At 28.8% G+C, this 15035-nt stretch overlaps 1 protein-coding gene across 1 annotated transcript; it reads right to left on the bottom strand.

Moving 5' to 3' along the window:
- Positions 1-5530: 5530 nt before the first annotated feature.
- On the bottom strand, positions 5531-6186 carry LOC125876701 (uncharacterized). Its single transcript, XM_049557930.1, has 2 exons — positions 5764-6186; positions 5531-5661 (listed from the first exon to the last, which is right to left on the bottom strand). Exons 1-2 carry the CDS (start codon positions 6123-6125, stop codon positions 5604-5606), a joined length of 420 nt encoding a protein of 139 aa, XP_049413887.1. The 5' UTR covers positions 6126-6186; the 3' UTR covers positions 5531-5603.
- Positions 6187-15035: the final 8849 nt, after the last annotated feature.

The raw sequence follows: 15035 nt of genomic DNA, 5'->3' as shown, positions 1-15035 counted from the left end.
TGAAAGATGTTTTTTTTAAAATTATTTTATGTAAAAGTATGATAAGATGGATTAATTTTGAAGAAAAGTAATATTCTTTCCTGTAAAGAAAAGATTTTCTGATTTTTGTTGTAGGATTTTATGGATATTTTTTTTTATAAGGATTTTATGGATATTAATGTGATAGAGTGAAAATAGGCAAAATTAATTTGAGGATAAATATTCTTCTCATAAAAGGAAAAATAGTGAGGAAAATTCTAAGTGTGAAAAGATTTGACAAAATTTGAATTCAAAATTCGTGCTTACTAAAAGTTCTACAAAAAATATATAAAATTGGTAATGACTAAATTATCGAGTAAAAATATATATTATGAAATTATTAAAGTAAAATATCCGCATTGAAAGGTTGGCGCCTATCATACCAATAACAATAATAACAATAATGCAGATAATACGAAATTGAATAAAAATAAATAAAATATTGGTTCTGGCCTCACGAACAAAATAAATACAAAATGTAGCATTAGCCATGGTCCCCTAGTATGATCCTTAATCAACCTTAGATTTAGCCATAAAAGTTTTCTATGTTCCACTATATACAATCTATGAATAAAGGTAATGTAACATTTAAAGAATAGAATTTGCCTATAGATCTTTAAACATTTATGTTGTTTGGTTTTGGTTTCATAGCATCCTACTAGATCCAACTTAGGACCAAATAGTCATAGCCTCCTATAAGTTTTGGACTGAATGTCAGTCCTAGTTCGTTGTACGAAATTTATACAATTAATAAAAAAATTATATAATTTTTATTCAAGTTTGTTCTCCGAAGGTACTTTCAATTAGATGTAGCAATAATAGTTTTTTTGTATATAAATCAATGATATTTTTCTTTTGTTTTCTTCCTTTTTTCAGATTCATATTAGTTGTCGTCGCGGTCATGACTTTTCCCGGAACATGTTCATTATAAAATAATAACACAAACATATGTTGATGTTCCAAGAGCAAACTAAGAGCCTGTTTGGATTGACTTAAAAGTTGGTCAGATCTACTTATAAGTTTCTTCATTATTAGTACGAGCATCTATATATTTTTTAGCATTAACAAATCTATACGTGCATTGGTACATGCATGCAACAACATTATGTCATGAACTCCAAGTTAAGCTAGCTCTATTCTATTTAATTGTGTTCGACTGATTTTATTGATTATTCACCTAGCAAGAAAGATGCTTAATATATAGAAAATGTATATTTCATGTGTAATAAACTATATTAAGTTTTTTTGAGTGTATCATAATTCATAATCAGTATGTAGCTCATGTATAGGTAAGATATACTGTATAAACAATGTATATTTTCTATGACTTTTGACAAGGCATATTATATAGTCAGTGTATATTTTCTATGACCTTTGATTTATTTTGTTATGTAAGTAAAAACATGACTATACTTATTGTACACTAATTGTTTTATAAAAAAAAAATTCAGAAATAGAAAACATAATAGACATAATAAGGCTCTATAACTATAGTTTCGATAATTGCGATTCATAGTTATAGTTATGTTTGTTATGGAAGTTGCGGTTTGTGTATTTCTGCTCGTTTGTATATTCGCAAGAATAGGGTAAATATGTACAAATTCTGTATTTATACATTTAGGAATTTTCCAGAATTCCATTTGTATATTTCTCTTGCTAGTATACAAACAAGGTAATTTATTATAAATTTTTCATGAATCGTATAGAATATACAAAATTTTGGATTCATACAATCAGGAACCAAATCATACAAATTCTAGATTTATAGAAAACAAGTGAATCATACAAATTAGGCGAATAGCAAAAATTGGAAAACTGTAGCCGCAAATTACGAATTTCTTAAACAGAGTTAAACTATAGCTATAGTACCAAATATATGTAAAATATTTGCTTCTACATAATTTTCTATTCTTTATTGTATATATTTGAAACTATCCTCTTTTCTTGGAAATTACTTAAGCCTCTTTCTTAAAGGGCCTTTTAAGACGTTGTAATTGGACTCTTCTTATGCTCTTTTTTTCATTGGGCTCAGAATTGTCATCTTTGTTGGATAAGATGTACAGATGGATGGCCCAAAGCCAATTTTTTTTTTTTTCATGACACTGTGGTTAGAGATGAGCTCTTTATCCTATGAACCAATCTTGAGTTATGAATTTGGCCCCAAACTTTTTAGGCATAATACATAAACATGACCCTAAATTTGGATTCAACGGATAACCATGTCTTCCAACTTTGACACTCTGTTTGGATCGTTGTTATCCATTGTTTCATAATGTATTGTATTGTACTGTACTCTATTGTACTATATTGTATGGTAGATACAATGTTTGGCTACACTGTATTGTTTGTTGTTGTTTAATTACACTTTTATTGTTTGGTTTGACTGTATCGTATTGTATTGTAATTTATAAATTTACTAAAATATCCTTAATTATTCTAAGGTAGGAGGTTTGACTAGAATTAAATAATATAAGGTAAAGGGTAACATAGTATTATGAAATATTATATAAAGATATAATGGAAAAAGAAATTAAGTAACAATGGAAACACACCAAATAGGTTGTTCCATAAAATGGGGTTTTTTATTGTTACGTAACAATGGAATTTAATAATACAATACAATACATTTTAAGTAACAATCAAAACAAACATTGTAGGTGTAGTAACGATACAATACAATACAATGGGCAACAATGATCCAAACAGAATGTGAGTGTGCATAAATAGACACTTAAAATTGTATAAAACTAAACAAGTAGACACACGTATCCTACATGACATAATACATGTAGGACACCATGTAAGACACAAAATTGACATGTAGGACGAATATGTCCATTTTTTTTTGTCAATTTTGTGTCTTTGAAAGTACTCAAATTAACTGTGTAAATCATCTCTACGTTCCATAATCGCAGGGGAATTTATGTTTTCTTTTATGCAAAAGGTGCAAGTTGACATATTGAAGACAAATGTGAAGACCAGTACTTAGGATGTAGATATGACATGTAAAGATATTTTGGAACATATCTTCTTATTTAGATCAAGTTTATGTTTGTTACATATATAATGCCTTTGACATTGGTAAATTAGTTTCATATTTTTATGGACTATGGTACACGGAATCTCGTGGAGATAATATTTTCGAGTTGGATGTGAATAACGTATATAAGGTGAATTTTAATAACTCAGTTGATTGATTATTTGAACTTTCATCCTTTGGTGAATGTTTAGTTCCTCACTTATAATTCCCTTTCCTGAAAAAAAGATGTGTGTTTTTTGGGGACAGGTTGTGTCTACAATGAATTGACATAATTAGGGAGGAAAGTATTTTTATTTTTTTTATTTTCGATTAGTTAATTTTTTTTCATTTAGAAAAAATGAGTTTTTTTTTTTAGAATTGGGAAATATAATTATCCTAGTAAAAGTAAGGAAAACTAATTTCATAAGTGACATTCTACGTTGATTATAATTTATATCATTTCCACCCTTCAACTATACACCTCATCTTCACCTCACCCTGTAGACCCCATTAACTCCACCCCACACATGTATCTCCCAACCCCACCTCATGTAGTATTTATCTTGATTATATATAAATGTCTTTAGAATAATATTTTTTGTTAACGTATCGAACACAAAAAATAATAATAAAAAACCTACTTTTTTTTTTGTAAAAATAATAAGAAAATATTTTTTCATGAAAAACATTTCCTTTGTATTGAATAGGGACGGATCTAGAAAAGGGCGAGAGTGTTCACCATATTCTCCTCGGCAAAAAACTACATTGAATCTCTTAAACACGAGTTAACTCAATACTTTAGGGGTTTCAATATCACCTCGGGGTTCCAAGTTTAAGTGTTAGACACTATATTTTCATTTTTTGAATTTCTTTAATGAAAATATTAGATCCGTCATTGATACCAAACACACCCTTAGCTAGCTAGTATCACCTTTCTATTTATGTGATGAATTTAAACATGATGACTTTAATTTGTCAGCATCATTCATAAATTTTGTAGGAGCACCTGTCCAATTTCTTTGGGGCCCAAATTATTTTTGGTTAGGTAGATTTTAATTGTAAAAAAATTGTGATAAAAATCTAATAAATGAATGTGCTTCTACTGAATGCCATCGTTTTGAGGGAAATTGAATTTCATTTTCACTACAAAAAACGTACCTAGCTATCACGTGATGATAATCACTATTCACTAATTATCTCATTTATAATTTGTGGCTCCACTCTTTTTAATTTGTTTCTGGAAAATTCTTTTCACACTGCTTCTAATTTAACAAGCAAAAATATCAAAATAGAATCTAGTGTGTGTTCATATCGATATTGCATCTCAAATTAAAGCACTAACAATTTAATTTTATATTTTGGTTATCTGATCCATAGCTATCGAATTATTTATTCATGTGTGATATTTATATTTCGCGAAATATATACTAGGAGAAGCTCGAATCGATTATTTTCGATTAGAAATAGGAGGTCCCTCGTGTTTCTTTTATTTTTGACATAATTATTTGGTATTCAGAATTACTCGCTTGATTGTTATAATATATATGTATATCGTATAAATAATACAACAAGTGGCAATTCAAAAAAGACAAACTCCCCATTGTAACGTGGAGATTGCCATAATTTACGTACCTAAAGGAATAAAAAAGGAGCAAATGTTCTACAAATTATATAAGCATATTTTAATATTTACGTTTTCCCTAATTTTCTTCAAAAACATGCAATAATTAATAAAGTACAAATTTTCATATATGAAGATTACTATGTCAACGCCCCAAGTTATTTACTTTTGGAAGTAGTTAATTAAAGTTGGCCCGGAGTTAACAAAGTTTCTATATATAATAGCTTTCTTAATAGTGTAATACTAATATGATTGACTACTACATTTCTTTATATTATAGTATTGTATAATCTTTATATCAAAATGATTAAAATTTTAGTTAACTTGAATTATAGTGTATTGTTATAGTTATCCAATGTTGGATAAATAGAGTGGTACCGGCACATTTTTATCATTTTATCTTTTGATAATAGAGAGATTATTTCTAAAAATAATGAATTATGCTAATTATTGAAATAATTTGATCTACTTGCAAAATGAATTTATCTGAGATTAATTAATCAAGTTAAATTGAACAATTCTCTGCTTCCCACAGACAAGAATATAAACAAATTCATTTTCATTCCATCCTTAGAAAATTTTGTTGAAAAAGAAAGGCGAAAGTTGACTTGTTTGGAATTTGAGATCTTCTTGCACAATTTTTATTTTTTTTCTCCCAATATTCGATATTTATTTTAGACAGATCAATTTGATAAAAATAAAAAAATAAATCCAATTTGAAGTACAGTTTCAACTCAAATTTACTGAATATCAACTCCAAGATAAACAGTTTTACAATACTGATTCTAATAAATACGAATAATTCTATTCAATTCCCAATTTCAATAGTACAAAAGATAAAACAGAAGGGAGAAAATATATACTAACAAATTAAAGTTCCAAAAATATGAATCACTAATATTCACAATTCATTCATTCATATATACTACAACATAGTTACAAATCTCAGAATAAAAATGCCGTCGGAGCAAACGCCGGCACAGCCATCGGACCTGCCGATTTCCTGCAAAAAAATACATAAAACCAGAAAAAATTAGCTCATAAAATTCCACAATTTTTCTTCTTCTAGAGAGAGAATTTTTTTCCGATGTGATTGATTACATACCAGTAATCGTCGCCGTGTCTAGGTGATAGTTTAGATCTAGCAATCGATTTAGCTTTAACCTTAGCAGCAGATTTGGCGCAGGAAGACGGAGGAACAACAGCACGTTCTTTTCTTCCTCTTCCGTTACCGTCAACAACAATATCAGACGTCACTCTTTCTTCTGCTATTACTCTAAGCGCCGGTTTCCAATTCGCTCCATTTCTGGATTTTACTATCCTTCTCTCCCTTCCGCTGCGTATAGCGGAAGGAGTTGTAACTTCGCAGCTATTCCTCTCCTCATCGTCAGGAATAGCGGCGTTGATCGCTGTTGGGGTGATGGTTGCACCACCCCAACATAAAGCAAATTCAGGTAGAAATTTCATATTTGGTGTTCTGTAGGTACAATAAACGAGAGTTTTATGATTTCTTATATAGAGCTTATTAACGTGCCAGTGACTTTAAACACTGCGTTGTTCACGTATTTATAGTGTGTAAGTGAGAGAAATGTGATGTGACTGACTATGTGAAAGTAACGGCGGTGTAATATGTGTGTGGCGTTGGTGGGTACCGTGGTTTTGTATGCTGCAGTTTGTGTGGGCAATTAGGCCTCCTACTAAATAGATGTACACGTGGTTTTATACGATGTCTGATATTGTTATTGGAGTTTGTAGTATTGTTCAAAGACTTTTTGAGAAAAAAACGTTATTTGTTTAGAATTTTTTTTATATTCAGATTCGAACTAGAGATCTTTAGTTAAAGAATGAATAACTCTATCTATTACATTTGAGACATTTGATTAAGGAATGAACGACTTCATTTACTGCACCACATCTTCTAATGGTAGTTATGAATGCTATTTATTCGTAAGAGATAAAAATTATACTTCATTTGTCTCATTTTATGTGACATATTTTTCTTTTTTAGTCTGTTCTAAAAAAAAGTCACTTAACTATAATTAGAAATAATTTTACTTTAAAGTTTTCCTTTTGCTCTTAATGAAATGATTTATAATCATACAAATATTTAAGGATTGTTTTATTCCACAAATTTCAAAAGTCTTTATTTTTTTCTTAAATATCGTCAAATCAAAAGATGCCACATAAAATAAGACGGATGAAGTATTAAATTAATAGATGCATGCCATGTGCATACATAGAAATCACTTAATTGTGATTAATTAATTTATTATATTTATTTTATTAATTTGTTTTTACACATCAATTTTGAGGTTTAACACTCTATATAAATAAATATTTATCCTTATTTTACACTACTTTTTCTTTAATTTGCTCCCTAAGTTCCTTTTTATTTATATAAGGAAAAATAATTCTTTTGCTTGTCTTAGTTAATAAATTAAAAGAAATTAATGAAGTATATTTTTGTAAATTAGGTAATCATTTTTAAAATTTGTTGAAACCAATTATCATTAAAAAGGAAAATTCAATAAAATAAGTATTTAATTAATGCTTTTTGAAGAAGAATGCAAAATACACACTGAATCAGCTTAATAACAAACTTTAAATAGACTTGTGCTGACTCTGCTTCTCTAGGTAACAAATAAGTAAGTACTAACTTTTCTACCATTATTTAAAATTACATTTTTTTTAAAAAAACAAGATTTAATCAAATACTTTTAACTTTCTAAATAAAATTTCAAAGTAAATATTTTAATTTATTGAAAAAAGCTTAAAGTATTCGAAAAGAAATAGACAGAAGGGATCATCTTAATTACACCTTATCTTAGCTGCCAAATAGACTATTAAGTCAAGTTGTTATAATTAACCAAAAAAAAAGTCAAGTTGTTATGAAAGTCAATAAGCTTAATAACAAACTTTTAAAAGATTAACGTTTAGAGAAACAATAATAATATAATAATAAAAAGAATTTCAAGATGAAGTCAATACGTAGGTAACGTGCTGCAACCTTAACATGCATTTTTTTTAATTTGGTGTTCTATGTATATATTTAAATTTGATTAAATTAAGATTTACATAAACCGGAGATTGGAGAGACACTCTTAAGATATACATTTTTTATTTCAATATCATAAAATAGAATTCAAAACATAAATAAGAATATTTTTTTTATTTTTTCCACCACAAGTTAGGTTGGTTAATATTCATTCTTATCTTATCTATTATCTTACTTAAGTTGTAATTGGGCAATTGACTATATTATTTAATTCCAATTGTGGATATTAAGGCTCCAACTAACCACTAGATGAGTATCGTACGTCTAACAGTTCAATCAAACTCCAGAGATAAATTTTAATAGATTGTGGTGCTTTTTTTTTTTTTTATCTCTTAATGATAAATCTTAATTTTGTGATACATAATTTAATCCCTTTAAGTAAAAGATACATTATATTTAAACTATTTTTTAGAAATATATTACCATCAAATATATGAAGTAACAATACAAACTTAATATAAGATTATGTAATTATATAGTAGAATGATTAATTATCATGAAAATTTATGAATATTCACAAGTAAAGAAATCAAAGTGCATATTATAAATAATTGAATGTTAAATATACATAATCAAATGTCATAAAAATTTTAAAAATTAAAATTTATCAATAGTAAAAGTACTAAAAAAATACTAATATTAGCCATAGATTTAATTATCAATTATGTCTACACTCTAAAGTCATCAACGTGTAGGTAGTGGAGCAATTTTTAATTAAAGCACTATATAATTATAATGATGATTTATCATCTAACTTTGTTGAATCGTGGTAGAGTGTACAAACTTGTTTATTTAATTCTGCTACTTGCATTTTAACAATTAATAATTCTAAAATGTTTAGTGGACAGAAAAAAAAAATGAAAGCAAGTGGTGCAGCGTATTGTTACAATAAATAGTGGCCGATTATCGTGGAATTTTTAGTTCTTCTCGAAAATTCAGATTATAAGGATTACCTAACTTATATTTGACGCAAAAATAATTTGAATATTTATGGATTTCTACCACAATATCATAAAATAATATATTCAATGTAGCTTTATAAGATGATCAGTTTGAAAAAGACGATATGTATCATGTGAGAAATTCCAAAGCTTGTCCATATTTGCCCACAAGTCGGGATCTGCATACACACTATTTGTTCCGAAGGTAAAATATGCATACATATTATTCTTTAATTTTCAAATTCTAATGTGTGGAAGACACTGATATGTTTTGTTGCATTTTAAATATGTCATGTTTAAAAGATCTCATGTGTTTATTAGCCAGACTCAAACCCGCGAACCCACACTCAAATAGCAATATTGTAAACATGTTTTACCACTAAATCACGCCTTTGACTAATGCTGAGGAAGGTCAATAATAAATATGTAGATATAAATTGAAAAATTAATTCTATATAAATAATATAATTTTTTGAGAAAAGGGGATCGATCAAACCCCTGAACTCTACATAGCTACGCCTCTGTTCCCACATACATCACCACTTAATAGAAGTGGACCGAAATGCCACAATCCAGAAGGAAATTCCAATTTCACTTAGAGCACATATATTATTATATAAAAAATTATTAAAGTAGCTACTTCTATTGCCCATAGCAGTAAGCAGAAAACAAAACACAGTTTCGTACTTTAATATTTCAATCTCTAGAGATTTCTTTTTGAAATAATATAGTCGATCTTAAATTTCTTTGACTTCTTCGTTTGTTTACTTCTTGATATTTTAAACCTTTTTAGTGAAAATTCTGATTCCGCCACTGAATTTGCGAGTATCAATCATCATCACCAATCCATGTTTTCTCTCTTATGAAAATGTTATTGATGAATGATCACTTGCAGAGGTGGACCCACATTATGGAGAAGGAGTGCACGTGCACCCGCTAACTTTCGAAAAAATTATATGTTTATATGCATATCTATTTTGAAAAACTGATAGAAGTTAGGATATAGTTATCAGTGCACCCACGAGATGCATAGAAGTGCCCTTGTGCTACTGGTACAAGCTAGAAATATCACCCTTGAGACCAGGGTCCTGGGTTCGCCTCTGATCACTTGTATAGTATCTTCAAGATTTTTCTCAAACCCCACTATGTAATTGGCATAGTTATTGGGTATGCTACTTATACTTATTGCAATTGTTGCTTTCAGAATGGGAATTAGTTACATTCATTATTTTTTAGGCAATTCTTGGTAGTATCATAACATTCAATGTCATTGGCCCTCCCACCTTCCACCTCCATTTTTTTCTTTTCTAATTTGCTTATTATCAATAGTTTCCACTTATTGAGTTTAGTGGTGTATATATATTATATTTATTGTAGTTGAAATGTATTATTATCTTATTTAAAAGTTTAAGTTATTAAAAAATATATTTTTATTTGTTTAATTATGTCTTCATCACTATCTTACACGTGATGATTTAAACACGTGGAAATCTTTTTTTTTTTTTTGATAATGAGTAGTGGGGAGACTCAAACTTCCGGAACTATGATATGTCTGGTGTGATTGTGTTATAAAAAAATGGACAATGGGCTTAACTCAAATACAAAAATTATTCATGATGTGAAGGTTGTTCAAGATCATATAAGAAAACCAAACAACCATGCGCACAAGAGATATGGAGCGTTCCGAGCATACCAAGATTCCCCGATTCTATTTTCCGTGTTATACATTTAGATTAGACATCTAGAACGTGAACAATATACGACATCAATATCAAGCAAACAAAAACTTGAGATGAGAGCCCAAAAGTTCATGTTTTCCTGATTGGGTTGGAGACCAGTTTTAATGGGCCTCAATAACACCAACCTCATTGTCCAAACAGGCCTTGGATCCAGTATCCAACATACTTAAATTTGGGCTTGACTGGAGAAGTGCAAATCTGTCTTTTTGACACCCCTATTTAACTTGTGGCCGTTTTTGTTATTCTAACAACTTCAGATATACGGTGTTTTGAAATTAGTTTGATCAAGTTTAACGTTAGACATAATATTTGAAGTTTCATATTGTTGAAGTTTAATTATTTATATTATTGAAGTTTAATTATTTTTATCTTATGGCTGAAGTTTTGTCATTTTTGCTTCACTTTAGCTATATTATTATTTGAATTTTAGTAATAGATGACTGAAATTTCAGTCAATCTTTTTTGTCTTATTTCGGACTCATTTGGTTGAAATTTAGTCATATTTGTATGAATTTCAATCAGATTTGGCTGAAGCTAAGGTTAATTAGTTGTAATTGACTTAAGTTATTTTTGCTTAAACTCCAGCAACATATGACTAAAATTCAGTCAAGTTTGCCTTACTTCAGTCATTTATGATCGAAATTCATGCACATGGCTAGAGTTCAAGCAAAGATGACTGAAGTCCAATTATTTTTGCATGAACTTTACTCATATATAACTTTAGACACCACTTCCAAAATATATAAAGTTGATAAAAATGTCAAGCTCGAAGATCTCTGGAACATGGAACAATACTTTAAAAGTATTTCAATCTATGAAATGAGGAAGAATTAAAGTAAAAAAAGACAATGATATACTAAAAACTATTTGGATTAATAATGTGGTCCCAATAATTAATCCAGTATGTGTTAGATCCTCTTCAACAACATCATCTTGTTAGCAATATTAATTTCTTCAATTCCTTTGTCAACAAAAATAGATAATGAGATGATAACCATTCGATATTCATAGTAGAATTTGACTAATTTAAATTTGATCTTTGATTAAATCAGAAGCATCTCATCCTTATGGACCGTATACGTACACCACATTCTTTGGTGGTATAAGGTAACAAGTACAATGCTTGTCTTTTTGTGAGATTAAGAATAAGTGAAAAATGCATGAATCATCACTTAAAAAAAGATCGATCAAGTTGTTGCATACGGTGCACAACTTCTATCAGTGTTCTATCAAATCTCCGAACAATGCGCTGATGATTCCAAATTTCCAATTACATAAAAATACAAAAAAAAAAGAAAAAAAAGACAAATATATTATGACTTTCGTACACTCATATAATTTACTAATTTCAAAATTATTTTTTTAAAATGAAAATAGGGAAAAGAAGTTCACAAGTAGCATAGCACCTTACTCCGTTCCTATTTACTTGTAGAATATTTTCTAATTTGATTTAGTTTTTTACTTGACAGTTTTTGAGAAATCAAGGAAGAACATTTTTTCCCTACTATATCCTTAAACTATTAATATTGAGTTAATGTCTTTGAAAAATACTGAGTAAATATATTTGAGACTCTATCAATTAATAAAGGTAAAATGATTAACTCACTATATCCGTCGTTGTTTTCTTAATAGGTGTGTCAAGTCAAAATTTAACAAATAAAAGGGGACGGAGGGAATATGTTCCCAACCTCCAATACACCTCATCTTCACCTTCACCTCCGTATAACCCTCACCTACACTACCCTACACTCCTACCCCACTCCATGTGACATAGTATTTATCTAAATTAAATATAAAGATTTTTAAGATAACATTTATTTAATTATGTACAAACAAGAATAATAAGTAAGAAATCCAATTATTTTCCTCGAAAACATATTTCATGAAAACAACTATCACTCAAAGGAAAATAATGCAAAAACTTTCAGATAGGTCACTGACTTGTACACTACTAACTTCCACTGGCGCACAAGAGTCCTATATGTACTATTAATTGTAAGTTAGTAGGTGAAAGGACACAACATTGCTCAAGTGAAATGTTGATAATTTTCAATTTCATTGGGGATTGCTTTATGCCTTTATCTAAGGAGTTCAAATAGCATTAAGACAAATATCTATGTAATAACTTCACATAACTTTTCGTCTCTTTAATGCCCGGAAGTTCTCTAAACATATGAAAAATTGGAGGACTTTGTACCATCCATTTCGATATGGTTGGATTCTATTCAACAGGCAAAAGACTTGCGCGAATTTCCTGAGAAACGAAGTCATAGGCACGTAGGTTCAGCACTAGATCGACTACTCCAAAAGCACTCATCCATAAACCGGTTACTGGTACAAATAACATAAAAAAATGTAACCAACGTTTATTGGAAAAAGCAACCCCAAAGATTTAGGACAGAGCACATTTTTTGTTCTTTTAACTACTTTAAGTGATTGTTGCTATCACAAAGAAATGACAACCTAGCTATGGATATCTATTGAGTTCATTTTGCTTCTTGACATATTTATTTTTCTATATTTTGAATTTACTCAGTTTAAACCTTGGTTCTCTGCTAGCTAGGAATATAATTGAATTTGAAACGACCAACTTAGCTAGACATAAATACCTAGCACTAAATAACAAATTTGTCCTATTATTCACCAAGAAGCTAGATGCAACAAAATTTCCCCACTCTATATAAATCTTTCATTCACATCTGTGTATATACATCTACACTTTATTTTATTTTAATTTTCTTCTATAAAAAAATATCTTTCTAAGAAAACAACTATTAGTCGAGTTACCATCTCAGAAATCCAACTCCTTCGAAAACATTCTCTACCGTTACATTTTAAAGTGAAAAATTGTTTTGGCCTTATATGTGACAAGATGTTCATTTTGTCTTATATTGTGGCGTTAGTTGACACTATAAACCAAATTTGATGATCATGTCTGTGAAAGGATGGGAATGAATGGTACCATCAATCACTAAACTCAAAACAGAAAACTGGATTAACACAACAAAAAAAAATAATTAAAAGAGAAATGATATATTATATAGTATTTGTCATCCATCATTAGCTTAATTAGACAAACTAATTGCCGGCTAAGGCAGCCTTTTTAACCTTTTCTCCATCTTAAGTACGTAGTCATCACTAATAATGCCAAAATTATTTGTCTTTCGAAGACTACGTACCAACAAGGGCGGAGCTAGTGCTTATGTTAAAAAAATACGATTTCAATCGAACTTAATATTTTAATTTAAATTTTATATTTATCTTAAATAATGTATTAATATGTATATATTATTAATTTAAAAATCAATAATAATAATAAAAAACAAATAATCTTAAATTCATAAATTTTAAATTTTAATTCCGCTTCTAGTATATAAAAAAAAGGTGAGTTCTAGATGTGTTAAAAGTGTTACCACAATATTTTACTCAAAATTATATTCAGTCTGTTAAAGCTAAGGTGGAACAATCATTATGAGAATATAATAAAATTGCATATAGTAGACCCCAATGCTAGATGCATGGTACTCAACATGGAGTGCGGCAACTTACTTGTCAATAAATTTTATAGAGATTAAGAAGGAATAATATCATTCCATGAATAGAGTAGTGTGCAATGTTTTTTTACTTTTTCAAGATACTCATTTTAAGGCTCGACTAATTTACATTCAGAAAGTATACTTTAAAAATAATTTTTTTTTCCAATGATTCTATTTTCAAAGTCGAATTGAAATCTCTAATTAAGAATAAATGAATAATAACATCCACCAACTTTTGGCGGTTAGTAAAATGTGGTAATCAACTTACTTAATGAAGTTTTCTAAAGTAATACTATTCCACACACCAAAGAGTATTCAAATTTGAATTCCCTTCTAATAGAAAAAAGAAAGAAAAACAGGGTCATTACTTAAATGGAAAAAATCTGAATTAGATTTCAAGCTTATAGAGACTAGGTCCTAATTATTTTACATGCATGCACGTTAATTAATCTAATATTTTCGGGTGAATTTATAGAGTTCCAAATAGCTAGAGATCTTCAAATCAAACAAACAATTTATTTGAAACAAATATCATATAATCACCTTTAAATTTGTTTGCTAACAAAAGAGTAAGAAAGTAATTGGATAAAGAGTATGTTAAAACGTGTGACTATCTTATCTAAATATTTAAATTATTAAATAAAGCAAATTTTTATTTATTTGGTTCTTTTTAACACACCTCTTCACCTTCAAACCTGATTATTTTTTTCATCGTTCAAGCTCGTGAAATTTCTTTTTGATACTCCTGATCGACCTCTACGTATACTTGCTCCGGTACTATATTGAAATACATCGAATATATTCCAGCCGTATATATATGAGTAGTACTCTTTCACTAATCCCTCTCTCTTTTCTTGGATTATTTTAAACATATGATCATTACTTCATCTATATATATAAGATATATCTCCAGTCTGATGGAATACACAAATGGATCCTCATTTTCTTCTATCTTTTTCTTCAAACTTCCATGCACATAAATAATAATAAAAACTTACAAAATTTATTTATTCCTCACATATAACATACATCACTTCATCACGAAAAAGGAAATCCTATTTCGGTGAGACTTCATCTGATCAATCGTAGTTCAGATTCAAGTTGGT

Source organism: Solanum stenotomum, chromosome 9 (genome assembly GCF_019186545.1).
Source record: "Solanum stenotomum isolate F172 chromosome 9, ASM1918654v1, whole genome shotgun sequence".
Taxonomy (NCBI): Eukaryota; Viridiplantae; Streptophyta; class Magnoliopsida; order Solanales; family Solanaceae; genus Solanum; species Solanum stenotomum.
This window is presented reverse-complemented; position numbering and strand designations above follow the sequence as displayed.